A 27,852-nucleotide genomic window follows, 5' to 3' on the forward strand; every position below is an offset into this window, starting at 1 on the left:
ATTTCCTGCACTCTGTCCGCAATGTCTTTCACCCTGGCACCAGGAAGGCAACACACCATCCTTAGATCCTGTCTGCTGCCACAAAAACCCCGGTCAGTTCCTCTCACTATGGAGTCCCCTATTACCACGGCTCTGTGCGATGTCCGACTCTTCCGCTCTGCCTCTGCGCCAACTTTTGATTGACAGACCTGGCCGCCTTGCGAACTGGCAGTGTCATCAGTCTCTACTGTTTCAAAAAGCTTCAACTTGTTCCTGACAGGTACTTCTCCTGGAGTCTCTTGCACCTGTCTCTTCTCTGCCTTCCTCATTGTCTGCGCTCTTCTGGCATGATTGGTGTAATAACCTCGCTGAAGGTCTTGTCCAGAAAGATCTCGTTCTCTCGAATGAGCCTAAGGTCCTCTAGTTCTTTCATCACTGCTGCAATATGCTCGGTCAATAGCTGAATGTGCACACACTTTCCACACTTATACGAGCCAGGCACTCCAGATTCGTTGACCTCCCACAGTAGCGCACTGAACCAGCTGGGCACTGAACCCTCTTCAACTGTGGCGTAATCACTTATTTCTGTTACTTAATATTCCTTCGGTCAAGTTTTTGCTCACTCTTAACTTGTCTGTATCTCTTTTGTGGACACTTTGTCAGTTGCCATCCTGAAAATGCTCCCCTTCCTTATCCCAATTCTGTCACCTGTTGGCTAATCCTCTCTCCATACCAGTATACCACACCAAATACTATAGTTTCTTATTCATAGCCTTTTGCAAATTCAAGTATATCAGATCCATTGACTTCCACTTTTAACAGCCCTGCTTTCAAAGACTTGTAAATTTGTTAGGCGTGATTTCTCTTTCATGAAGTCTGTGTGTCTAAAATACTTTTTTAATGGATAAAAATTTCCTAATGACAGGTGCAAGCTCTCTAAAAGCAAGATACTAATTTCAGAAATCTGAAATAAACAAAACCCTGGAAAACTCCAATCTGGCAGCTTTGTGAGGGGGAGATAGTCAGTCATATGGTGCAGAAACATACCCTTCAGTCCAACCAGTCAATGCCAAACATAATCTCAAATTAAACTAGTCCCACCTGCCTACTCCTGACCCGTATCATTTTAAATGTTGTAATTGTGCCCATATCCACCGCTTCCTCAAAGTTCATTCCACACTCAAAACTATATTTTTAAAAGTTGCCTTGTTTTTTTTTAAATCTTCCTCCTTCCCTTTAAAGAAAAGTGCCCGTTGGTATTGAAATGTCATTTTAGCAAAAAGACAACTACCATCAACTCCTGTCTATACCTCTCATCAGGTCACCTCTTAACCCCCTATTCTCCATTGAAAGTGTCCCAGCCTGTTTATAACTCACTGTCCATATAGGGCAACAGCATGGTAAATCTCTCCAGATCCCTCTCCAGCTTGATGATCTTCCTATAACTGGGTGACCAGAACTGGACACAGTATTCCAGAAGACACCTCACCAATGTCCTGTACAACCTCAACAGTTAATGAGTCCTTCAGAACTGAGATTTTCATACCAGCATCTAGATTAGAGTTGTGCTGGAAAAGTACAGCAGGTCAGGCAGCATCTGAGGAGTAGGAAAATCGACGTTTCAGGCAAAAGCCCTTCAGGAATTCCAGGAATTGCCCGAAACGTCAATTTTCCTGTTCCTCGGATGCTGCCTGACTTGTGCTTTTCCAATCTGGACTCTGATTTCCAGCATCTGCAGTACCCATTTCTGCTTATTTTTGTACCAGAGTCAACATTTTCTTTTCTGCAGATGGTGCCAAACCTGGTGAATTTCAGTTTTTGTGATGCATGCTGATAGGTTCCTATTTTATGCCACCTTCCCTTTAAGAATGTGTTGGATTTGCAATTTTCCAATCTCCTGGGACTACTCCAGAATCTTAAGGATTCTTGGAGATTTGCGGCTGATGCATCCATTATTCCATTATCTCTGTAGCAACTATTATTTAATATTCAAGGATGCAACCTATTAGTCTTTCACTCTTTTACAAAAAAAAATGAGCAGGCTGGATGAAATAGGGGCTGTTTCTGCTTGTAAATGATACAAGGGCAGGGCAACGTTAGCTTTGAGGTGATGCGAAAATGAAGCAAGGGTGATGCGAGAATTTTCTTTTTTTTTCTTGCTGAGTAGTTAGGGTATGGAATGCACAGTCTGGAAATGTGGTGGAGGCAGGTTCAAGTGAGTGAATGTGTAGTTATTTGAATAGAAATGGTGTACAAAGAAAAAAAGCACGAGATTACCTAGTGCCAGTAGACTCAGTGTAGGCATGATGCGCTAAAAACTGCCCTCTACACTAATAATTCTGTAATTGGTGATGTTTTAAAATTGTCCCCTCTTGCCATTTTAAACCTGTTCGGGACTACAGAACGTGCATCTGCACCGTCGGTTGAGGAAGTTTTTCTATTCATTCATAGATTGTGGGTGGTGCTGGATGGACCAGCTGATCCATTTGCCCTGGAACTGAGCATTATGGGCCAACTCTTGTTGGGTCTGGAGTTGCATGTAGGCTAGGTGAGATAATGACACTTAGAAGCTAGTTAGTTGACAGACATCTAAAAATTCTGTTCTTTGTTGAAATCATATTCACAATTCGAGGTTGCATGATTTCCTTTGAAGCATTAGTTCCCAACTTTAATCACATTGAAAACCAAGCTGTCATTCTGGCTATTATGTTAGATGCACTCTAACATCTATCAGAACATTAGCCTGAGGATCTGCATTACTAGTCCAGTGATACTATTGTTTCACCATTTCACCTGCATTTGTCAGTCATGCACTGCAACCACTGTGGTGGTAGGTGGATTGGTTTAAGGTAGTGGATAGTCAGTCCAGCATCTTGTTTTCATCCTGGATGATGTTGAAGGTATCCTTCGCTCATCCAATCAAGTGGAGAACCATCCACCATACTACTGTGTGCTTTGTGGATATGCTTTGAGTCATGAGGACCTCTTAACCCTACCAGACTACCCAGCCTTTAAAAGCGGTCGGTGATAATTCATGTACAAAGTTGCAATGGATTCTGTGTGAAATAAATGCACCTATTCTGAGTTCACTGTCTCAAGTTGTCTGTAGTCATTGTTTTTGGGATATTTTCTAACCATGAATGCTGTGTGAAGTTGTACTCTTTGCAATTGAGCATAAAGTTTATTTTAAGCTAAGATATTTTGACAAAATTAGTTTACTTTTTGCAGTGCTATTCTAATAGCAGAGGGCTTTCTCATTTAAAAACGTTGTTGGTCTACTCGCAACAATAAAAATTGCAATAGCTTCCACAATGTTTTATTGGAGGGGGTCACACTTGTTTTACAATTTTGAGGTTCGAGTCACCATTTGTATGTTTATATGTAATGAGGGCCACCTTTCCATCTTGGAAGGCTGATGGTAGTTGGAAACAGTACTCTTGATTGCCTTGTTAAGTAAATCTTGTTGACAAGTGCTCATGTTGCCAGTTTGTGCAATCTTGTCTGAGTTTTATTCTACCTGGACAAGGAAACATTTTTTCCAATTGCACCTGATCAATTTTTCGATAAATCTGAAAACACCCTAAATGTATAAACAAGTGTGCCTTTGAGAACAACTTACTTGTATAGGCAAAATTACAAAAGTATGCTTTTCAATGTTGGACATTCTCTGTTATAGCAAAGAGCAGGTTGATTGTGATCAGAAAGAAGATATGGAAGACGTGGAGGATATAGAGGAAGATGAAGCTTCTGAAGATACAGATAACAAAGGTAAACATATAGCTTGAATTCACTAAAGCTGTGTCAGAAATTTAGATTTCTTCATATCTGAAGAGAAATGGCATGGAAAGACAACATTTGTCCCCCGGCTGACTTTGGAACAATCCACTACTTGATCCCTGCAACCATGAGAGTTTATTTCTATAAAATACCCATCCAGTTTCTTTTTCTTCACTCATTCCTTCTGGTCATTTTGTACACCTCTATCAGGTATGCTTTTTTCTAGGAAAGACCATACCAACTTCTCCAAACTTGTAACTAAGCTACTCCGCCCCTAGAATTAGTGCCATAGTTCTCCACCTCATACTTGAATGCTATTTGAAAGAATAGTGTCCAGTACTGCATTCTATACTCTGGTTGTGGTCTAACACAAGCTTTATATTCAGCATAACTCATCTGTTTTTATTTATATTGGGCTTTAATTATAAGAACAAATATGCTATTTCATTGACACCCACAAAGGTTGCACGTGCATGACCCAGGACATTGTTCGTGTACACTGCACTTGTCTACCTATTTTGCAATCATGTCTGTTGCAAAAAATTTGTATCATCCTTGCCATCTGTGCCTCTAAGTTTGGAATCGTTGGCAAGTTAGAGATTTCTACTGAAGCAAAATGTGCAGTGCTCCAAGCACTGATTCTTGGATTGCATTGCTACCTGCCACCTATAGTCTGGAATATATCTAGCTACCAGGACTGTAACTTGTAGGAGCAGACGTAGGCCCTTTGGACTCCTGAGTCTGCGCTCTCATTCAATGAGTCCAAGTCATCCATACCGACAGTTTCCCAAACTAAACTAGACCCATTAACCTGTATTTGGCCCATATCCCTTTAAACTTTCCCTATCCGTATACCTATCCAAATGTCTTTTGAATGTTGTAACTGTATTTGCATCTACCACTTCCTCTGGCCATTCATTCCCCACACAAACCAATTATCTGTGTGAAAAAATAAAAATAGATATTGCTGGAAAAGCTCAGCAGATCTGGCAGCATCTGGAGAGAAATCAGTTAACGTTTTGGATCTGGTGATCCTTCGTGACCATGATAATCAGACCTAAAACGTTAACTGATTTCTCTTTACACATGCTGTCAGACTTGCTGAGCTTTTCTAGTAATCTCTATTTTTAACAATTTGCAGTTCTGGTTTTTCTGAAAATTTTGTCCCTTGGGTGTCTCAAATCTTTCTCCTCTCATCTTAAAAGTATGCACCCTAGTTTTGAACACTCCCACCCTAGGGAAAAGACCTTTTGCTGTTGACCTTATCTATACTCCTCATGACTTTTTAACCCTTTGTAAGGTCACCCCTCAACATCCTATGCTCCAGAAGAAAAAGTCCCAGGCTGTCCTTACCATTCAATGCTAGCAACATCTTGATAAATCTTTTCTGCACTCCAATTTTTTTAAATAAAATCTTTCCCATAGCTGGTACTATAACTGTACAGTATGCCAAAAGAGGTCTCATGGCATTCTGTACAACTGATGGTCCTCAACATCACTGTGTCTTTCCATAATCCTAGAATCCCTTACTGATTTAAAAGTCTGTCAATCTCTGCCTTCGATATACTTAACAAACCAGTCTCACTACACACTCTAATGAAGAATTCCACATTTACTTCCCTGAGGAGAAATTCCACCTTGTCTGTCTGAACTGGCAGCTACCTGACTGAGATTATACCCTTTGGTTCCACATTCTTCCACAGAGTTTGTGAGTGTTGCTCTTTAAAATGCCGCAAACCAGTGCAGCAAGTAGTTAAGCAGACTAATGGATTCTGGCTCTTGTATCTAGACGAGTGAAGTACAGAATGCAGAAGTTACATTGCAGTGATATAAAGTCCTAGTTACACCCTTCTTGGAGTACTAAGCGGATCTGGGCACCATTCCTCAGGAAGTATACATTGGCATTGGAGGTAGTAGGTATCAACATAAATTTACAAGAATGATACCTGGAATTCAGGCATTCATTTAAGGAGATTATGCAAAGTTTTTTTTATCCAGAAATGGGAAAGTTATAGGATGATCTGATATGGATAGGAAAGGTTTAGAAGGACATGGGCCAAGTCCATGGAAATGGGGTTAAGGTAAATAGACATTTTGGTCAGTTTGGGCCAAAGAGCCTGTCTCTCTATGACTCAATTTTTAAGAAAGTCAAAATGTTAACAAGAAAAGACAGGATAGATAAAGGTAAGCTATTTCCACTGGGTGAAGATCCTAGAACTAAGGCATATAGTCTAAAACTTAGGACCAGACTGTTCAGAAGGTGCGTTCAGAAATACTTCTACACCCAAAGGATGGCCAAGGTTTGGAATGCTCTTCCACAAACAGTAATTGATCCTAGGTCAGCTGTTAAGTCTTAAATCTAATTTTTCTTTTGAGCTAAGGTATTAAGGGATATGGGCCAAAAGTAGGTATGTGGAGTTTGGCCGCAGATCAGCCATGATCACATTGAATGGCAGAACCCTCTTGAGGGGCTGAAATAGTGGTCTACTGTTCCTATGAATCTGCAGCACTCTGCCAGTAAGGGTGGTAGAGGCAGAAACTGACATAATGTTTAAGACATATTAAATATGTATTTGTGATGCCAAGGCATAAAAGCCCAGAGGTCAAGAGCTTGAAAATGGGTTACAATAGTTGGGTGCTTGTTTTTGCACAATGTGGGCTCAAATGGGCTGAAAGGCCTTTTTTCCATGCTGTGGAAGTCTGATCTAATGACTGAAAGGTTATCAGTAAGAAGATTGTACTGGAGAAATTAGAGTTTGCAAGATTTCTTTTGGAACATTAGTTCCCAACCTTGATCACATTGAAAACCAAGCTGTCATTCTGGCTATTACGTCAAACTTGTCAGTTTTTGTTCTGCTATTTATTCATCCTGTTTAATGTGTTGTCACTGCTTCACACATTCAGACAGTGTTTGGATTTGATATTTCCCCCAATTTTCTTGATAGCACTTCGATAATACGGACCTAATAACTATCTTCCTTTCTTGCTCTCCCTTTTTGATCCATTCTGCTTGCTTTTGTACAAAGGAGATTGTTCCTGCCTACTTCCACAAGGTAGTGGAAGAGAAGTTTTTTGATAGGGAATTGTAAATTTTCTAAAGTCTTTTTTGTTTGAAGTGACTTTTACCTGTTCCCTTGTTCTCCATGTTTATTTTTGTTTCATTTAATTTCCTAATCATTTTTCTATTAAGTAGTGTGCAGATTACTTAATCCAATCAGACTCTGTAATTGGTATGCTTTTATCGCTCATCCTAGATGAATTCAGAATCCTTACAGAAATTCTATTTCCATCGGGGGATTTCTTTGAGTGGAGAAGCTTGCATGAGTTCTGAGGTGCTCAATTGAATTTAAATACGTTCAAGAGGAAAGGTTTGCAGGGTTGTAGAGAGAGGCATTACAATTAATTGCTCTTTTGAAGAGCCTGTGCATGCGCAAATGCCCTCTTTCCTGTGATCTATGATCCAATCTGCTTTGTTTTGAGAGATCTATGGGGTCAAGCATACAATCACACCTTACCAATTCATCATACAAATGCTGGCAGATGTATTTCTCAATTTATATCAAACTTGTAGTTTTCATTAAATTTGATTTATAGGTAGATAGGATAGTGAAGGAGGAGTTTGGTTATTGGTCAGTATAGAGTACAGGAGTTGGGAGGTCATGTTGAGGCAGGACAGGACATTGGTTAGGCCGCTCTTGGAAAATTGCATGCAATTCTGGTCTCCTTCCTTTTGGAAGGATGTTGTGAAACTTGAAAGGGTTCAGAGAAGCTTTACAAGGATGTTGCCAAGGTTGGAAGATTTGAGCTATAGGGAGAGATTGAATAAGCAGGGTCTGTTTTCCCTGGAGCGTCGGAGGCTGAGGGGGTGACCTTTTATAGAGGTCTATAAACTCATGAGGGGCATAGGATAAATAGACAAAATCTTTTCCCTGGGTTGGGGAGTTCAGAACTAGAGGGCATAGGTTTAGGGTGAGAGGGGAAAGATGTAAAAGAGACCTAAGGGGGCAATGTTTTCATGTAGAGGGATGTATGTGTATGGAATGAGCTGCCAGAGGAAGTGGTGGAGGCTAGTACAATTGTAACATTTAAAAGGCATCTGGATGGGTTTATGAGGGGTTTGGAGGGATATATGGGCTGGGTGCTAGCAGGTGGGAATAGATTGGGTTGGATATCTGGTCGGCATGGACGAGTTGGACTGGAAGAGTCTGTTTCCTTGTCCATCTGACACTGACTCTACTAGGATCTTGCCTAACATTTTTTAAATATTAAAAGGTCCATCTGCCAACTGTTTGTGATAAATTGACTGTTCATTTCTCTTCTCCTGTCTCCTCTACCCCCAAAAAATGTGTACAGCTCGACAGCTTACAGTGCAAATGATGCAGAATCCACGGATTTTGGCAGCGTTACAAGAGCGACTTGATGGACTTGTAGGCAACCCATCTGGTTATATAGAAAGGTAAGGAATATTAACAATGCATCTTATTGCCTTGGTTCTGTTCCCTTCAAATCCCCTCAATCTCCTGCTTACCCGAAGGGTGTGGTTCCTCTTAATTAACTCCTCAACCAAGGGGAGCAGCTGCCCTCTGTTCACTCTGTCCATACCCCTCAATCTTGAATGTTCCCCCTCAGTCTTCTCTGCTCTAAAGAAAACAATCCAAACCTCTCCAGTGATACCTCCTAGCTTAATTTGTCCACTCCAGGCAATATCCTCTGTAACCCCTCTGGTGCTATCGCATTCTTGTAGTGAGGTGACCAGAACTGTGCACACAACGGTCTGTGTAATTCCAACATTACCTCCTTGCTCTTATACTCTATGCCGTAACTGAAAGCAAATGTCACATATACCACTTTAACTATCCTACTCACTTGCTCTGCTGACTTAATTACTCTGCAATTAAGGTTGTACCATTTCTTAAACATATAAAAATTGCCTTTGTTCCAAGTGAATTATGCAGTTTCTCCAAGGAACACAAAGTTTATTTGAACGATCGTGGAACTGAGAGACTCCTCCCGGGAGGGGTGTCTTGGTTCCGCGATCAGTCAAAGAAACGTTAGTACGGTCTACTTCAGCAAGATTTCACACTTGAATTAGTAATGGCTGGGTAAAGGTTAGTCCAGCAACATAGGTTAAAAGCTTCTGTGTTCCTTTGGCGAAACTGTGCAATTCACTTGGAACAAAGGCAGTTTTTATGCTTAAGAAATAGTACAGCCTTGATTGCAGAGTAAATCCAATGAAGTGTAATAAAATGACACAATGGACAGCATGTTAACCCAGTGATATTTCTTTGGAAGCAAAGTTGTTTTCCACACGTTATTTCTTCGCACCTGCATTTCAGGGTTAGCTAGGATGGTTAATGTCTTATCTAGCTTAGTTAATTTCATACTGTGAAGGGTCCATTGTCTTGCTTAATCTTTGATTAGCTCAGGAATGCAGCTTTTAGCAGGATGAGAAGCCATTTTGTTATGTTACTTGCATTGAGAAGCCATTTTGTAGCTGGTAAAAGCATGCATAAAATGGTTGCTCCTGACAACTGTTGAACTTCAGATTTTAGCTCCTCACTTGGATAAGACGAATACCCTAGGGAGGTGACCTTGGCTGAGGGAGTCCAAAACTAAAGGGCATAGGTTTAAAGTGTGCGGGGAAAGATTTCAAAGGGGCCAACATTTTCGCACAATATGATGCATGTGGAATGAACTGCCAGAGGAAGTGATAGAGGCAGGTACACTTCGAACATTTAAAAGACATTTGAATAGGCACATGGATAAGAAAGTTTAGAGGGATATGAGCCAAATACAGGCAAACAGGGCTAGTTCAGTTTAGGAAACCCAGTCAGCATGGACCAATTGGGCTGTTTTGGTTGTGTGACTCTGATCGTTGTGATATACCACTGGACACTGGCCTCCAGTTATTCAAACATCCTTCTATCTTTATTACTATGTCAGTTTCTGATCCGTCTTGCCACGATTTCCCTCTGTTCCACGTGCTTGAACCTTATCAATCAGTCTACCATGTGGTACCTAGTCAAAGTCCATATAAACACAATCCATGCTTGATCACGTTTTCAAAAAAAGTGGCAAATTTGTACGGCATGACCTCCCTCTAACAAAGCTGAAACTTTATTGCTGGAACAGCACAGCAGGTCAGGCAGCATCTAGGGAACAGAAGATTCGACGTTTCGGGCACATGCCCTTCCTCAGGAATGAGCAGAGTGTGTTCAGCAGGAGAAGATAAAAGGTAGGGAGGAGGGACTTGGAGGAGGGGCGTTGGAAATGTGATAGGTGGAAAGAGGTCAAGGTTTTATCTTCTCCTGCTGAACACTCTCTGCTCATTCCTGAGGAAGGGCATGTGCCCGAAACGTCAAATCTTCTGTTCCCTAGATGCTGCCTGACCTGCTGTGCTGTTCCAGCAATAAAGTTTCAGCTTTGATCTCCAGCGTCTGCAGACCTCACTTTCTCCTCCTTCTAACAAAGTCAAGCTGACTATCCTAAATTAACTCATTCCTTTCTAAACCGGTATTAATTCACTCCAGAATTTTCTCCAATAGTTTCCCGACCACTGATGTGAGACTCACCAGTCTGCAATTTCCTGGTTTGTCTCTATCGTTTTTTTAAAAGTGCAACCACATTAGCTGTCCTCTGGCACTTCCCCGTGGCTTGAAAGGAATTAAAAATTTGTCAAGCCACTAATTTCGTGCTTTTGTTTCGCACAGCAATCGAGATGTAATTATCCAGGCCACAACCTTTTTTTTTCAGCTCAAGAGCTTCCATTACTGCCTCCCCAACTTCTGTGTTGAACTGTGCAAGTTCCTTAATCCTTTTTTCTTGAATTATGTTACCCAGGTTCTTCTCTTCCAGAGTGAAGACTGAAGAGAAATATTCAACACCCTTCCAATATCCTCCAGCTTCACACACAAGTTGGGCCCTATTCTTTCCTTTATGCATTAATAAAATATCTTTGGATTCTCATTAATTCTGCTTGTAAGTTATTTGTCATGGCCCCTTTTTTGCTCTTCTGATTGCTTTCTAAGTTTTCATCTGCACTTCCTGCATTTTTCTAGGGATGTACCTGAATTGCTCTCTTTGGGTGACACTCTAGACATAGAGTTCTCCAAACTTTGACTCTTTCGAGGTAAATGTAGGGGCAATGTCGCCATCTCAGTAAAGTAGCTGTCACCTTAACATTCCTAAGTTCTTCCCACAAAGCCTCATTTGAGCATCCTTCCAAGATATTCTCTCCTTATTGCAATAATTGACTCTTTAATTTTTGTGCCTACACCACCTTTTTTACTCCCTTGCCAAAAGGTCCTATACCCTAGAATGAGTGGTCATTTCAGTCCTTCCCTCAGCCATCTTTCTGTGATGGGAACAATATCATACTTCCATATGTCAATAATGTCATAAGACCGAGTTAATCTATTGCGCTCCTGGCATTAAAGACCATCTAGACTTGCCGTACCCTTTTGACACTCGACATAGCTAAAGTCACTTGCTTCCTTTGCTGTAACATGTCTCATTAATATACTGTGTTCTTTCCCCCTGCCAGACGAGTTTAAACTCCTCAACAGCCTTGGCAAATCTACCTGCAAGGGTTTTGGTTCCAGCATGGTTCAAGAGCAGACCATTCCAGAATCTAAAACCCTGTCTGTCACACCTACTTCTGAGCTAAGTGTTCATCTATCCTATCCTAATCTATTTCTAAACTCACTAGCACGGTGCCCTGGGAGTAATCCAAAAATGACAATCATTGTCCTTTTTAATCTACTGCCTAACTCCCTGAATTCTTGCTGTAAGATCTCATTCCTCACTTTGCCCATACCATTGGTACCATGACATGCAACTCATTACACCCCTCTTTCAGGATGCCTTGCAGCTACTCATTGGCATTACACTGAGGTAACACACCATCCTGGAGTTGGTCTTTGTCCGCAGAAATGCCCGTCTGTTCCTCTGACAACAGAATTCCTTATCGTTGTTGCTCTTTTTCACCCCAGTGCACCCTCATCAGCTTCCAAAATGGAATGCTGGTTAGTCAATGGGACCAAATGGACTCCTGCATTACCTGCTTTTTCTTTCTGAACTGTCTGGAGGACAGCCATTCCGTCCCCTTATACGACTGCCAAGTTCTGGTTTTAGTTACAAGGCTGTAGTAAAGAATGATTAACTTGGATTGTGGTGATTGGAAATGCAAGACTATTTCAGTTGAGCTATTGGCTTGTGTTTTTTAAAAATCACTGCAGAGGGGCAAAGGTGAGGTAAATTTAAGTCCATCTTGGATGAATACTAGGAAGCAAGTTGACTTGTGAACTTTATTGGTTTTTCAGCTTGCCTAAAGTTGTGAAGAAGCGTGTAAATGCTTTGAAGAACCTCCAGGTGAAATGTGCACATATAGAAGCTAAGTTCTATGCAGAAGTTCATGAATTGCAACGAAAGTATGCTGCTCTCTATCAACCCCATTTTGACAAGGTAAGGCATCGTTTTGGTTTTCTTGAGGGGAGTTTTTGCACAGGTCAATTGAAACTGGGAATTAGGGCACCAGTTTCCCCCTCATTCGTTATTTGCTGTAATAGCATCTGATATGGTCTTGAAAAACAAACTACTGAAAAACCTAAATAATTAGTTTGCGAATATAATTGGGTATCATGCTGACCCCTTGAAAATTGTGTAAACTACAAGTGAAATTTGATATCAACTGTTTATCCTGTGGCACTGCTCACTGGGTCAGAGGATATTGAAAAGAACATGAAAATTTTCCTTTGCATTATTAATTAACAGTAATATTTTGTAGAAATGCTTCAATCTGTGGCTTTAAGGGGAAAAAAATTAATCATAACAATAGAGGTTCTTTAGTCCATTGAGTCCAAATTATCAAAGCTACACCACTTATACTTGTTCACATACTAGGCCTATAGCCTTGAATGTTATGGCACTTCAAATATCCATCTCATTATTTTTTAAGATTGAGTTTTCCTGCTTCAACCACCCTCCCTGCCAGTACATTTCCAATTCCAACCATCCTCTGCGTGAAAAGCTTTTCCTTAAGTCCCATTAAATCCTCCTGCCTTTCACTTTGACATTAGGCCCCATTGTTATTGAACCATCAACTAAGGGTGACAGCAGCTCTCTCTTCACCCTATCCGTGCATCTCATAAACTTGTGCGCCTCTATTAGGTCCCCTCTCAATTTGATGCTCCAAAGAAAACAGCCCAAACTTTATCCAGCCTCTCTTTGTAGCTGAAGTACTCACCCCAGGCAATATCCTGATGAATCATGTCTGCACCCACTCAAGTGCAGCTGTGGATAAACCTAACCAAAGTCCTACACAGCTCCAACATTCCCTCCCTGCTCTTTTATTCTATTCCGATAAAGGCAAATGTCCCGTATGCTGCCTTAAGTATCCTATTACCTTGCCCTACCATTTTTAAGTATGTGGACACGCATCCCAAAATTCCTCAGTTCATCTGAGCTTCCTGATGACCTGCCATTTATTGTACACTCCCTTGTCTAGATGCTTCCAAAATGCATTATCAGGGTTACATTTCATGTACCATTGATCTGCCTGTCTGACCAACCTGTCAATATACTCTAGCCTAAATACCTTCCTCCTCACTCTCGACAACCCGGCCAATATTATTCACCCATGATTTTCGCTGCCTTACTCTGCATGCTCTCTCATCTTTACATATTGTTTGATATATTCATAAACTAAGGAAGAGGTTTTAGCAATTCTGGAAAGTGTGAAAATAAGTTGCCTGGGCCAAATGGGGTTTATCCTAGGATTCTCTGGGAAGCTAGGGAGAAGATTGTAGAGCTGTTGGCATTGATCTTTTTATTGTTGTTGCCTACAAGAATAATGTCTGAAGTCTGGAGGACACCAAATGTTCCCTTGTTCAAGAAGGGGAATAGAGACAACCCTGGAAATTGTAGACCAGTGAACCTTCGGTTGTGCGTAAAGTGTTAGAAAAGGTTGAGAGTAAAAAGGAATAAGTTGATTAGGAATAGTTAACAGTTTTGTGAAGGGTAGGTTGTGCCTCTCAGGTGGATGAGGGTAAAGCAGTTGGATGTGGTGTATATGGATTTCAGTAAAGTGTTTGATAAGCTTCCTCGCACTATGCTATTGCACAAAATGCAGAGGCATGGGATTGAAGGAAATTTAGCAGTTTGGATCAAAATTGGCTAGCTGAAAGTGGACACGGTGGTGGTTGATGGGAAATGTTTATCCTTCAGTTCAGTTAGTAGTGGTGTACCGCAAGGATCTGTTCTGGGGCCACTGCTGTTGGTCACCTTTTTTTCATAAATGACCTGGATGAGGGCATAGAAGTATGGGTTAGTAATTTGCTGATAACACTAAGGTCGGTGGAGTAGTGGACAGTGCCGAAGGATGTTGCAGGTTAGAGGGACATAGATCAGCTGCAGAGTTGGGGTCAGAGGTGGCAAATGGAGTTTAATGCAGAAAGAGCGACAGGCATAATGGTAATATTCTTGGTAGTGTAGATGAGTAGAGGGATCTTTGTCCATGTAATAGACCTCTGAAAATTGCCATCCTTGTTGATAGGGTTGTTAAGATGGCATACACTGTTAGCTTTTATTGGTGGAGGGATTGAGTTTTGGCATCGAGGTCATTTTGCTGCTGTCCAAATCTGGTGTGGCCACACTTGGAGTATTGTATGCAGTTCTGGTCACTGCATTATAGGAAGGATGTGGAAGCGTTGGAAAGGGTAGAGAGGAGACTTAATAGGATGTTTTCTGGTATGGAGAGACGGTTGACCGGTGACTTAATTGAGACATAAGAAAATCAGGATTAGATAGGGTGGGCAATGAAACCCTTTCACCTGGTGATGGTGAGCACAAAGGGGCATAACCTTGAGTTGAGGGGTGGTAGATATAGGACAGATGTCGGAGGTAGTTTCTTTAATCAGTAGTAGACTTGCTAACTTTAAGGACATTTCAATGGTCATTCCATAAATATATGGATGAAAATGGAATAGTGTAGGTTAGATGGGCTTCAGATTGGTTTCACAGGTTGGCGCAACATTGAGGGCCGAAGGACATTACAGTGCAGTCCAGGCCCTATGTTCAAAGGGACCCCTGTGGTGTGCCACCCCTTCAGAGGAAGGGTCACCAGACCTGAAACGTTAACTCTGATTTCTCAGATGCTGCTAGACCTGCTGAGCTTTTCTAGCAACTTGTGTTTTTGTCCCTTGTATTTTTAACTTGTATTAGTTTCCCACATGACCTTGTCAAAAGGACCTTCTGAAATCCATATAAACCCTACCCTCCTCTCTCTACCTCAAAATACCACTTTGTTAGGTATGACCTCATTCTGACAAAGCCACCTAGCTATATCTGCTCGAACCTTGCTTCTCTAAGTAAAGACTATTTTCTTCAAAGTCTACATTAGTTCTACGTCTGAATCTCTGAATCGCTGCCATTTAACCAACTTCTCTTTTGTTACTTGATATGAAGAGGTGGCTTGGTTGTAAAATAATAGGCAACAGGAGATGGATCTCAATTGGAACTATTAGTTGTCCCTGGATTTAGTGGTTTACTCATTGATTTCAGGGAGGCGACAATATCGTGGTATTATCCTGGGGATTCGATTTAAAATCCTGCCATGGCAAATGGTGGAATTTTTGAATGCAATAAAATCTGGAATTAAGAATGTGATCATGACCATGAATTGATCCTTGTTAATTGTTGGAAAGCCCATCTGGTTTACGTAATCTTTTGGAAAGGAAACTGCTATCCTTACCTGGTGTGGCCTACATGTGACTCCAGACCCATAGCAATGTAGTTGTCTATTAACTGCCCTCTGGATAATTAGGGGTGGGCAATAAATATTGACTTAGCCGGTGATACTGTTATTCTATGAATTTTAGAAAGATAAACTGCAAATTTTTATTTTATCTATTTTATATGGGCAATTTTCAGAGGGACTGCCCACCCCAACACTGGTCTCTGTCAGTGCCTAAATTAATAACATGATCAAGTACAATGAAATAAGTTCTTGGGGGTTTTCTCATCTAAATTGGATTTGTAATGAATCCATTATGACACTGGTATGCAACTGGTTTATGATGCAGTGTGAAATTAACAGCACAGATTAAATTCCTGTACTGGCTGAGGACACAATGAAGATCCTTCTCCACCTCCTTTCCTGGAATGTGGTGACCGTCAGGTTAAACCCATCACTGGTTGCATCTCTCTAATGAGAGACCAGCCCTATTGTCCTGTGATTGTGAGTGACTTTAGCTTTTTATCTTACAGCAAAATTCAACGTATGTTTCGTTTTGACTGCCATTGATATTGCATTATTGGGTTTGTTAATTTTAAAACTGGTGAGAAAGCTCAAACACATTTAGAGGTAGTAAGTTTAATTATTACTGCAACTCCCAAAATTCTTAAGTTTAGCTGAGTTGATTTTACAACTTGACTAGTTTATTTGAAATTCTGAAAATACTTTTTAAAATGCCACTTGGAAAGTAAAGGTTGATTAATTGTGAAAGAGAAGTTCTACAATATGCATCCAGTCGTTTTTGACAAACTACAAATATGGGTGAATGGAAGCTAATTCAAAGGTACTGTTTTATTGGGCATAACTTAGCGTGACTCTTATCTTGATTGACAGTTGGCAAGGTAACTTGGAAAGATAGTATAGAGTCATAAAGATGTACAGCATGGTAACACTCCCTTTGGCCCAGCCTGTCTATGCTGACCAGATATCCTAAATTAATCTATTTGCCAGCACTTGGCCCATATCCCTCTAAACCCTTCCTATTCATACACCCATCCAGATGCCTTTTTAAATGTTGCAATTGTACCAATCGTCTCCACTTCCTCATTCACTATATGCACCACCCTCTGTGAAATAGTTGCCCCTTGGCTCCCTTTTTAAATTTGCCCCCTATTCCAAAACCTAGGCCCTCGAGTTCTGGACTACTCCCCCTCTTCTCTCCCCCTCCCTCCACCCCAGGGAAAAGACCTTGTCTATTTATCCAGTCCATGCCCCTCTTGATTTTATAAACCTGTCTTTTCATTTGTCACAACAGTTTTCACTTGTCATAACTGAATCTGTCAAGCCTTTGTCACATTTGTTAAGGCTCCTGGAGAGTTTTCACGTGCTTTCACTTTGTTTCCTCTTCCTATGGGCTCACGTGTGCGTAACCAAGAACTCAGCTGGTACACGAGTTAGGTATTTGCAACTGAAACATGAGTGGAGAAAGAAAGTAGCTTTCAGTTTTGTATCGCTTTGAATGGATAGGTTGCAAACAAGTAGTTGGATGGTACCAACTGATAATTAGACTTTATAGAATTTCTATATGCACCAAAGCAAGAATTGTACCTTTTAATTCAGCTTGTCTGAGTGTTTTATCTAAAAAATGTTATTTGATCATTTTAAGACTTTTGAATTCTAGTTTGAGGAAACTTTGTTTCCACATCGGTATAGCGTTGAGCAATATCCTATAAGGAGCTCATGCACTCCTTGCTAACTGAAGAGCTGTGACCTTATTGGTTGGTAGGAAATCTGTCCAAGATTTGGAAAAAGACACTCCAAAATGAACTGATTAACTAATAAATTAAGTAGAGATGGCTGGGAGGTGATGTGCTGTATGATGTAGAAGCTGGCTGGTCCCATTGCGAACAGCAGTGACCACATCATGTGTTGTTTGCTGAAGGAACTTTGGCTCAGATTGATGAGCTGGAATCTGAGGTTTAAAACATTGGCACATCTGTGAGGGGGAAGATGTACCTGGATGCTTTGTTTCAGGAGGCCGTCACACAAATTCTGTAAGAGACCAGGGGCAGCAGGGTGTGACTGCAAGTGAGGCAAGTAGAACGATCCAGATACAGGGGAACCTCTTTCATCCGAATGAGATGGGTGGGCACTATTTCGTTTGGATAATCAATTATTTGGTTAATCAATTAAATGCCTTTACTCTGGGGCTTGGAGATTTTAAAATCTGCTCGAGAGACTTGTAGCAGCACGCAGCGTGTGAGACTCTGCCCCCAGCACTGCCACCCGTACGCCCCTAGAAGCCTGTCCAACACTGCCCCTACCCCCTAAACCCACCTGTCACCACCCCATCCAACTCCAGGTGATTGTGGAGTGTAAGATTTAGGCAAAAGATTAGTGTGATGCAACTGAAATTTTCTATTGAAAAAGACCTGGATTATTGGAGTGTTCCTCAGCGAAGAACTGGCTGAGGAACTTGGCATCAATCTTCATGGTGGAAGACATGAGTAATTACCAAGGAGAAGTTGCTAGAAAAATTGAATTTTGAAGGTGGATAAATCACCTGGGCCAGAGTTCTGAAGGAGATAGCTGAAGATAACGTGGAGGTTTCAGTAGTGATCCTTTAGGAATCACTAGTCACGGAGGGTCCCAGAGGACTTGAAAATCACTAATGTCATTCCCCTTTTTAAGAAGGGAGCAAGGCAAAAGACAGGAAATTATAGGCCATTTAGTCTGAACTCAGTCATTGGTAAGATTTTGGAGTCCATTGTGAAGGATAAGATTTCTGAATGCTTGAAAGTACATAGTAAAATAGAGCAAAGTCAGTATGGTTTCATCAAGGGGAGGTAATGTCTGACCCATTTGTTAGAATTCTTTGAGGAGGTAAAGAGCACTTAGACAAAGGAGTGGTAATGCATATTATCTATCTGGACTTCCAGAAGACCTTTGACAAAGTGCTGCACAGGATGCTACGGATGAGATCAGGGCTGCATGATATCAGCAGCAAGGTACTAGCTTGGGTGGAAGCTTGGCTGTCTGGCAGAAAGTGGGGATAAAAGGCTCCTTCTCAGGATGGAAGCTGGTGAGAAGTGATGTGCCACAAGACTCTGTTTGGGACCACAATGATTCACTTGATATGTTGATGATTTTGGATGAAGGAACTGAGGGCACGCTGGCTAAGTTTGCAGGTGATACAAAGAGAAGGGCAGGTAGTGTTGAAGAGGTGGGGAGGCTGCAGAAAGATTTGGACAATTCAGGAAAGTAGGCATAGTGGCAGATAAAATACAATGTGGGAACATGTGAGGTCATGCATTTTGGCAGGAAGAATAGAAACATGGATTGTTCTCTAAATGGGGAGAAAATTTGGAAGACTGAAATGCAAAGGGACTTGGGAGTCCTAGTCCAAGTTTCTCGATGTAAACTTGCAGCTTGAGTTGGTGGTTAGGAAGGTAAATAAATGTTGTCATTCATCTTGAGAGGACTAGAATATAAAAGCAGGGATGTACTTCAGAGATTTTAGAAGGCTCTGATCAGACCCCATTTAGAGTATTGAGTGATTTTTGGGCCCTCTCTCGAAGGATGTGTTGGCCCTAGGGCAGTTTGAGAGGAGACTCATGAGAATGATACCAGGAATGAAAGGCTTAATGTATAAAGAACATTTGAGGACTCTGGGACCATACTGTATGGAGTTTAGAAGGATGAGAGGGGAATCTAATTGCAACTTGGAGAATGCTGAATGACCTGGACAGAGTGGACAATAGGTGCAGGAGTAGGCCATTCTGCCCTTTGAGCCTGCACCACCATTCAATCTGATCACGGCTGATCATCCTTAATCAGTATCCTGTTCCTGCCTTAACTCCATAACCCTTGATTCCACTATCCTTGAGAGCTTTATCCAACTCTTTCTTAAATGAATCCAGAGCCTGGGCCTCCACTGCCCTCTGGGGCAGAGCATTCCACACAGCCACCACTCTCTGGGTGAAGAAGTTTCTCCTCCTCTGTCTTAAATGGTCTACCCCGTATTTTTAAGCTATGTCCTCTGGTTTGGCACTCACCCATCAGCGGAAACATGTTTCCTGCTGCCAGAGTGTCCAATCCTTTAATAATCTTGTATGTCTCAATCAGATCCCCACTCAGCCTTCTAAACTCAAGGGTATACAAGCCCAGTCACTCCAGTCTTTCAGTGTAAGGTAGTCCCGCCATTCCAGGAATTGACCTCGTGAACCGACACTGCACTTCCTCAATAGCCAGAATGTCTTTCCTCAAATTTGGAGACCAGAACTGCGCACAGTACTCCAGGTGTGGTCCCACCAGGGCCCTTTACAGCTGCAGAAGCACTTCTTTGCTTCTATACTCGATCCCTCTTGTTATGAAGCATGCTATTAGCCTTCACTACCTGCTGTACCTGCATGCTTACCTTCATTGACTGGTGTACAAGAACACCAAGATCTCTCTTACTGTCCCTTTACCTAAATTGATTCCATTGAGGTAGTAATCTGCCTTTCTGTTCTTGCCACCAAAGTGGATAACCATACATTTATCCACATTAAACTGCATCTGCCATGCATCTGACCACTCACCTAACTTGTCCAGGTCACCCTGTAATCTCCTAACATCCTCCTCACACTTCACTCTGCCACCCAGCTTAGTATCAGCAAATTTGCTAATGTTATTACTAATACCATCTTCTATATCATTAATATATATTGTAAAAAGCTGCAGTCCCAGCACTGATCCCTGCAGTACCCCACTGGTCACTGCCTGCCATTCCAAAATGGAGCCGTTTATTACTACTGTTTCCTGTCAGCCAATCAACTTTCAATCCAAGTTAGTATTTTGCCCCCAATACCATGCACCCTAATTTTGCTCGCTAACCTCCTACGTGGGACTTTATCAAAGACTTTCTGAAAGTCCAGGTACACTACATCTACTGGATCTCCCTCCATCTTCAGAGTTACATCCTCAAAAAATTCCAGAAGATTAGTCAAGCCTGGTTTCCCCTTCATAAATCCATGCTGACTCTGACCTATCCTGTTACTACTATCCAGATGTCGTAATTTCGTCCTTTATAATAGACTCCAGCATCTTTCCCACCACTAAGGTCAGACTAACTGGTCTATAATTTCCTGCTTTCTCTCTCCCACCTTTCTTAAAAAGTGGTACAAATTAGCCACCCTCCAATCCGGAGGAACTGATCCAGAATCTATCGAACTCTGGAAAATAATCACCAATGCATCCACGATTTCTCGAGCCACCTCCTTCAGTACCCTGGGATGTAGGCCATCAGGCCCGGGGACTTATCAACCTTCAGACCTAACAGTCTCTCCAACACCAATTCTTGGCAAATATAAATTCTCTTCAGTTCAGGTCCTTCAGCCACTGTTACCTCAGGGAGATTGCTAGTCTTCCCCAGTGAACACAGATCTGAAGTACCAATTCAATTCTTCTGCCATTTCTTTGTTCCCTGTATTATACTCCTCTGTTTCTGTCTTCAAGGGCCCAATTTTAGTCTTAACCATTTTTTTGCCTTTCACATGTGGATGTTATAAAGAAGAGGCATTGGCAAGGAGAGGCGAGAATCCAAGGGTGCACTTGCGACACGGGGGTCAAACCTCTCTGCTAATTAAAACCAAGTACCCAGAAAAGCTTGCCTTGTAATCTGTTCAAAATGTGTGAATGAAAAAAGATCCCCGATTTCCACTGTGTAAATAAAAAGTAACTATCTATTTAACCCTAACAGGGAACACGAACCATTAATGAACTGAATGCTTACCCCTAAACCACCAACCCTTAGCTGAATGCAAGTTTGTTAATATGCTGTTCCAATAACCATTAATAAACACTACATTAATTTATCAACATCCATATAGCCCTTACCCCTGACTTCCTTCTGGTCTTCTGATTCTGTTGTCGTCTTCCTACTTTTACAGGAAAAGGTACCTTTTGATGGTACCTTTTGATAGTACCTTTTGAAATTTCTTTGAGAGCAAGATGTTTATTTCTTCGGATGGCATTTACTGTACAGGAGTTGCTCTGACCAGTTTTCAAAATGCCTGCGTTTTTAGTACCCCCAATATTGTTCCCTCTTATTGATCTGATGTTATACAATAAATTCAAACTCAATTGAGTTTTAATATCTTGGGCATAATTTAAATTAATTGGTTAAATTTGAATTGTCAAAACAGCAACCAAAACTCATGTATCCATTTAACAGCATTTACTACATATATCTATTTTGGAATAGCCCTTCTCTTAGCTGCTCTGTATTCTGTAAGCTGTGGCTGTACTTCAAACTTCTTTTAAGATAAAGTGTCTTCTGAATATAAGTGAACATTCACTCTTTCTCAGTTTCCTAACATCTCCCCCTTAAGAAAGAATGAACCATCATAATGGCTTATGATGGCTTCTTTTTGCAATTTTTTCTCAATCTTAATATCCTTATGAAATATAGGTGTCATTAAGTTGTACCTTGTTGATTCTGCGCGCACATAACATTGGAATCGATTACAGTTCTCTCAAAGCTATCACTTGCTTTTAAATCTACAATAACTTACCTGCACTCACATTTTTACGACCCGCAATATGTACAATTTCTAAACTAAAAGTCTAATACAAGACTCCAATGAAATAGTCTCATTTTTGTCTTTAAATGTTTCCAAAAACCTCGAGGATTGTGGCCCATTTCAAACATTATTCGTCACATAAACGTTAAAATGTAAGGCTAGTACCAAACTCTCAACATTTAGTGGTGGAGTATTTTCTCTGGTGTATATTGAGTTTCTTTGAAAATTAGCCAATTGACTGTTCAATTTCCTCTTCAGCTTCCTGCATCAATACAGCTCCCAACTCCTTTATCGCTAGCATCAATTGGTGTATCTAAAACTGGTGTGGTGGTTAATAGAGCTTTTAAATTCTCATGCCTCCTGGCATTGTACTGTCCATTGAAATTTCATGGTGGTAAGTAAATCTGTCTGCAGTGCCACCAAGTTGCTGAAGTTGGCACAAACTTCCAGTAGAATCCACTCAGTCCCAAAAATTGAAGCATCTCCTGAGGACGGAAATTCCTCGGCGGCCTTAGTTTTCAAGTTCTTTGGGGTCATCCTTACATGTCTAATGTTATGTCCCAAGAACATCATCTCTGCCATTGAATTCTGTTTTCTCGAAGTTTATTGCCAGTTTTGTTTTTCGTAATTGTTCAGAGTGCTGCCAACTGTACCATGTGATCTTCCCATGAATGGCTAAAGATCACTACATCGTCAAAATAAACAGCACAATTTCTTAATTTAGTCACAACTCTGTTTGTGAGTCTTTGAAATGTGGCCGGTGCATTCTTCTTTTGAAAGGGCATCGCTTTGAATTGATATAGCCCATTTGGAGTTGCAAAAGCAGAAACGTTTGCTTTCTCCATTAAAGGTACCTGCCAATAACCATGCAGTAAGTCCAACTTTGTGATGTAGTTGGTTTGTCCATCTTGTTCTATACAGTCCTCCAATTTCGTAACAACAGCCTTCAAGATCCTTTTAGAACGGAGATAAGGCGCAACTACTTTTGCCAGAGTGGTGAATCTGTGGGATTCGTTGCCACAGAAAGCTGTGGAGACTAGGTCATTGAGTGTATTTAAAATGTTATTGATTGCCAAGGAGATGAAGAATGTTATGGGGAGAAAGCAGGAAAATGGTGCTAAAAGCCTATCTGGCATAATTGAATGGTGGAGCAGACTTGATGGGACAAATGGCCCAATTTTTGCTATGTCTTATGGTCTGATTGGGAAATGAGTTGCTTTATCATAAGTGTGGAGTGTTTTATTCTAGTGCTTAACTTGGAATAAGGAACGTCCAATAAGTAACCATGTCTTGTCTTTCCCTTAGCGGAGTGACATTATCAATGCTGTCTTTGAGCCCACAGAGGAAGAATGCAAGTGGCAAGGAGATGATGAGGAAGAGTTATCAGTAAGTATGCTAACTTCTAGATGCTGAAAGCTTGCTGCTTTTACAAGATGGAATAATCCGTATTGGAATTGAACCTGGCTCTTTTTATTTCTATACTTCTAAAATAAAAGTGGATTATTGTATCGGAGACTTCATTTGGGGCATATTTTAGGGATGCAGTCTCTTGATGTACATTGATTTTCTTTTTTCCATCTGTTTCGGATTTGCAGTATTGTACTTGTGACACTGTTCTCCCCAACTCCACTTCCACCTTACTATTTGCCTTGTGTGTGGTGCCAAAAACACATTCCACTGTCAAGTTAACTCTGTCCTGATTATCAGCTGTTGGCACAGTCACTTATAAAGGGCAGTATCTTTTCACTTTTGGTCTTTGATTGTGGACCAAAATGAGAAGACAACTTTTTTTGAAAAATGAATTGCCTGACGCACATTGTAAGTGCAGTTTACACAGCTGCTTCCTCAACCTGAGGATAGGACTGCAGGTGGACTGGAGACGGTGGGTATATAAAGGGAGATCTGACCAGTGGCAAGTAGCTGACTGGTCTGGAAAAGTAACCAGTTAATGGTGAGGGTTTTGAGTCAGGCAGTAATTATGATAGGCTGCCACGTTGAACACTTTGGGTGTGCATGTATGAGCATGCATCAATCTCTTAAATGGAAGGTACATCTTTTTAAAAACAATCGAGACTAAAGAGAGCCATTTTGACTTCACATTAGTTGCTGTCAGCTGTAGTTTATAAGGGGAGTTAGAGTTTTAACTAGCTGTGTATGTTGACCTTTTTATAATTAATCTATATATTTTTAATGTAATTCTTGACAGGTAAAGAAACCTAGTCCTTGCTTTATCAACCTGGGTCTCAAAAGGCAGTCAACTTAAGATGTTTTAACTTTAATATCTCTGGCAGTAATTGAGCTTGATCTCCAGCATGCCACTTGACTGAGGTGTCACATTGCTTTTGGATCTTTACTATCTTCTGTTGTTGAGTAACTTGGAAAAACAGAATAGGACAGGAACAGCCCCTTCATTCTGCCATGTTCGTGCTGACCATGATGCTATTCTAAACTAATCCTATCTGCATGCACATGATCTATATCCCTCCATTCCCTTCCTGTTCGTGTCGAAGTACCTCTTAAACTTTGCTCATGTATCTGCTTCTACCACCTCTCCTGGCACCGTGATGTGGATGTCTACCACTTTTTAAAATTCTTTGCCTTCATATTTCACTTAAAACATTTCCATGCTCACATTTAAATCTATACCACCCCCCACCCTTGTTTTTGACATTCCCACCCTGTGAAAAAGATTCCAACTATCCACCTTATTCATGACTCTCATTTTATATACTTATATTAAGTCTCCGTCTCTGTTCCAACAAAAACAATCCATGTTTGTCCATTCTCTCCTAATAGCTAATGAGCTCCAATCCAGGCAACTACCTGGTAAGCCTCTTGCGCCCTCTGCAAAGTCTCCACATCCTTCCTATATTGTCAAGAGCAGAACTGTGCGCATAGCTCCCAATGTGGCTTAACTAAAGTTTTATACAGCTGCAGCATGACTTGCCAATGTTTATACTGTGTCTCAACCAATGAAGGCAAGCATGCTGTATGCTGCTTTTACCACTTTATTCACTTGTGTTGTCATTTTTAAGGGAACCACGGGCTTTCATCCCAAGATCCCTCTGTATATCAAAGCTCCTTGGGGTTCTGTCTTTTACTGCAAACTTTCCTCTTGCATTTGAAAAAAAAAAATTGATGTAACTTGTCTGTGGTTTGCGAATCCTGTGAGTATATGATGCAGAACAGTACTCCTTTTGAGGTCAGCAGCTACTTAAAATTGAACCAGAGTAGTCTTCCATGTGCATTTGAAATACCCACTGTTGATGTTGGGCACATTTTTTGTTTTGATAGGCTCCTGCTGTTTGGTTGATTTGGGTTTTTTTCCTTCTAGGATGAAATGAAAGAAAAGGTTAAAGTGGAGGAAGAGAAAAAAGATGAAGAAAAAGAGGAACCAAAGGGAATTCCAGAATTTTGGCTTACAGTCTTCAAGAATGTTGATTTGCTCAGTGACATGATACAGGTAGGTGTTTGTAAATCCAGAGAAAATGAAATATCTATTTCATGTCTCTCTGCTGGTATTGGTTCAAAAACAGTTTGTTCATGTTAATTAGCTGTTTTCTTGAGTACTGGAACTTGATTCATGTTTTCTTTTAACCTCCTGGGTTTGTCAGTCAGGTAAAATTAGAAACTTCAGTTTCATAAACTTTTTTCTCCACATTAGAAATGACTCCAGGAACTGTGTATTTAGATTTAAAAGGCAATCTATTGTTTAGATTTGCATATTTGTAATATATTTTTCCACCTGTTAAAGATTAATTGTAATAAATGGCTTTGTTTCCTTGTTTTTCTTTTGCTCGCTGTCCCAGGCATGAACCACTGCCATAATTTGTCACAATATAAAGAGTTGTGCCCGATTTCCAATGAACTTCCCATCGGGGTCATTCTTCCAAACTTCAATCTGTGGTGTATAATGTTAACAAATACTGTTTTTTAAAAAAAAATAAGTTTGCTCTGGATATAACTTATACTCTGAAATATGGGTCAGTGAAGCAGTTAAAAAAAGTATCATTAGAGTTGAGCCAAATAAAATGAGTGAAGTCACTGAAAATGTTTTTCAGTATATTAACTTTGAGATTTGATATTTTTCATTTGAGATTACAATTAATTGAAGGTAAATAAATGAACTGTGGTCTCTTACAAGAACGGTCTCAATGTTTTTGTGATCCAATTTTGAGTCCTTAAAGCTATCCCAGACAGACTCAACCCTCAGCCCGTAAGGTTAACCTTTCAGCTTTATCCTTGGTTAATCTTACCTTAAATCCATGAAATCAAAATGAAATCAGAGTAAAAACGAAAGAACTGCGGATGCTGTAAATCAGAAACAAATTGCTGGAAAAGCTCAGGAGGTCTGGCAGAATCAGTGAAGAGAAATCAGTTAATGTTTTTGGTCGAGGGTCACTGGACCCAATATGTTAACTCTGATTTTTTTTTTCTCTCCAGATGCTGGCTGACCTGCTCAGCATTTCCAGCGATTTCTGTTTTTATTCTGAAATTGTGACTCAGCCTGGGGTTAAAAGACACTAAAGTCTCAGAGCCAGTTGGTGGTTTATTTGTCTATATCCATGCACCCTGTAACTCATTCTAAAACATGAAAGACTTAACAGCAATCTAGGTTTGTTCAATATATCATATCAGTTGCATGCATGATACTGTGATCTTTTGCTCCACAGCTATTTGATGAAGGAGCAGCGCTCCAAAAGCTAGTACTTAAAAAATAAACCTGTTGGTCCAGGTGCTGTGATTTTTAACTGTCTATGCTGTACCAGCAGAGGGCAGCAGATTATTGGGTTGCTGACCTCTGCTTAAGCTGCCTGCGCAATCCCCCTTTTTTTTCAGTCACTGCTCAAGATTTGTGACTATCAATATTTTATGGATTTTTTTCAGCAATATTTGAATTTTCTGTAATTGCTGTTATTGGGATTGGGTGAAAACCTGTGGGCTGAAATAGTTAATTTAGTTTTTGAGGGCTGGCACTGCACAATCTGTCCAAGTTTATATGCACAATAAATCACGTTAAAAGCATTTTACTTACAGGAGCACGATGAACCTATCTTAAAGCATTTAAAAGACTTGAAGGTGAAATTTTCAGATCCAGAGCAGCCAATGGTAAGAGTTACTTAAAAATACATAGTAATAGCATCTTCAATATTTTGTGCATGGATTTATGTTCCATTAGCAATAAAGGATTTTGGTTTGTTATAAAGTGTTCTTTTTGTTGGTATTTTGTATTCTATGATTAAAGAATGTTCAGTAAATAAATCTGTTGTCTGATCTGCTGAGTCATTTGCTCCTTGAAATGAATTGTTAAATTTACTCGACTGACTGACCGACCGACGTGGAGTAAGAACCTGTTTTACTTTAATATCCTGGTTGAAATTGTATATTGATAGTCAAAATCAGCCATAACTGGTGTCCTAATAATCATACACTGCTTGGTGTAGTATAAGTGGGCAGTCTAGGATTTGCCCTGTTTGAAAGTTGGTTTTCACCTTTTGTTTCAGTGGATTTGTGCATCTCTGCTCTAAATTTATTAGCCTGTGGATGTTACATCTTGAGCTTAGAGTGAATTAATCTTTAACTGTGATGCTTGGAGCTGCTTTTAATTACTGTGCACTGAAAATGTGGATCAAAGAGTATTGAGGAACAGGAGAATCGACTTTTCGGGCATAAGCCCTTCTTCAGGAATAAGAAGTGTGTCCAGCAGGCTAAGATAAAAGGTAGGGAGGAGGGACTTGGGGGAGGGGCGTTGGAATTGCGCTAGGTGGAGGGAGGTCAAGGTGAGGGTGATAGGCTGGAGTG

At 40.7% G+C, this 27,852-nt stretch overlaps 1 protein-coding gene across 5 annotated transcripts in view; it reads left to right on the top strand.

The window, feature by feature from the left end:
• nap1l1 (nucleosome assembly protein 1-like 1) overlaps window positions 1-27,852 on the top strand; it is a 78,212-nt gene that overhangs the window by 9,991 nt on the left and 40,369 nt on the right. For 3 of the 5 annotated variants that reach the window (XM_043708794.1, XM_043708796.1, XM_043708797.1), the window contains exons 1-6: window positions 3,633-3,747; window positions 8,110-8,212; window positions 12,078-12,219; window positions 23,356-23,436; window positions 25,385-25,513; window positions 27,088-27,159. In XM_043708794.1, coding sequence (XP_043564729.1) covers window positions 3,633-3,747; window positions 8,110-8,212; window positions 12,078-12,219; window positions 23,356-23,436; window positions 25,385-25,513; window positions 27,088-27,159 — 642 coding nt within the window. Of the gene's footprint in view, window positions 1-3,632; window positions 3,748-8,109; window positions 8,213-12,077; window positions 12,220-23,355; window positions 23,437-25,384; window positions 25,514-27,087; window positions 27,160-27,852 lie in introns of those variants that run through there. The other 2 variants (XM_043708795.1, XM_043708798.1) reach the window with 2 other exon arrangements.

The sequence above is a fragment of the Chiloscyllium plagiosum genome, chromosome 19 (genome assembly GCF_004010195.1).
Source record: "Chiloscyllium plagiosum isolate BGI_BamShark_2017 chromosome 19, ASM401019v2, whole genome shotgun sequence".
Lineage (NCBI taxonomy): Eukaryota > Metazoa > Chordata > Chondrichthyes > Orectolobiformes > Hemiscylliidae > Chiloscyllium > Chiloscyllium plagiosum.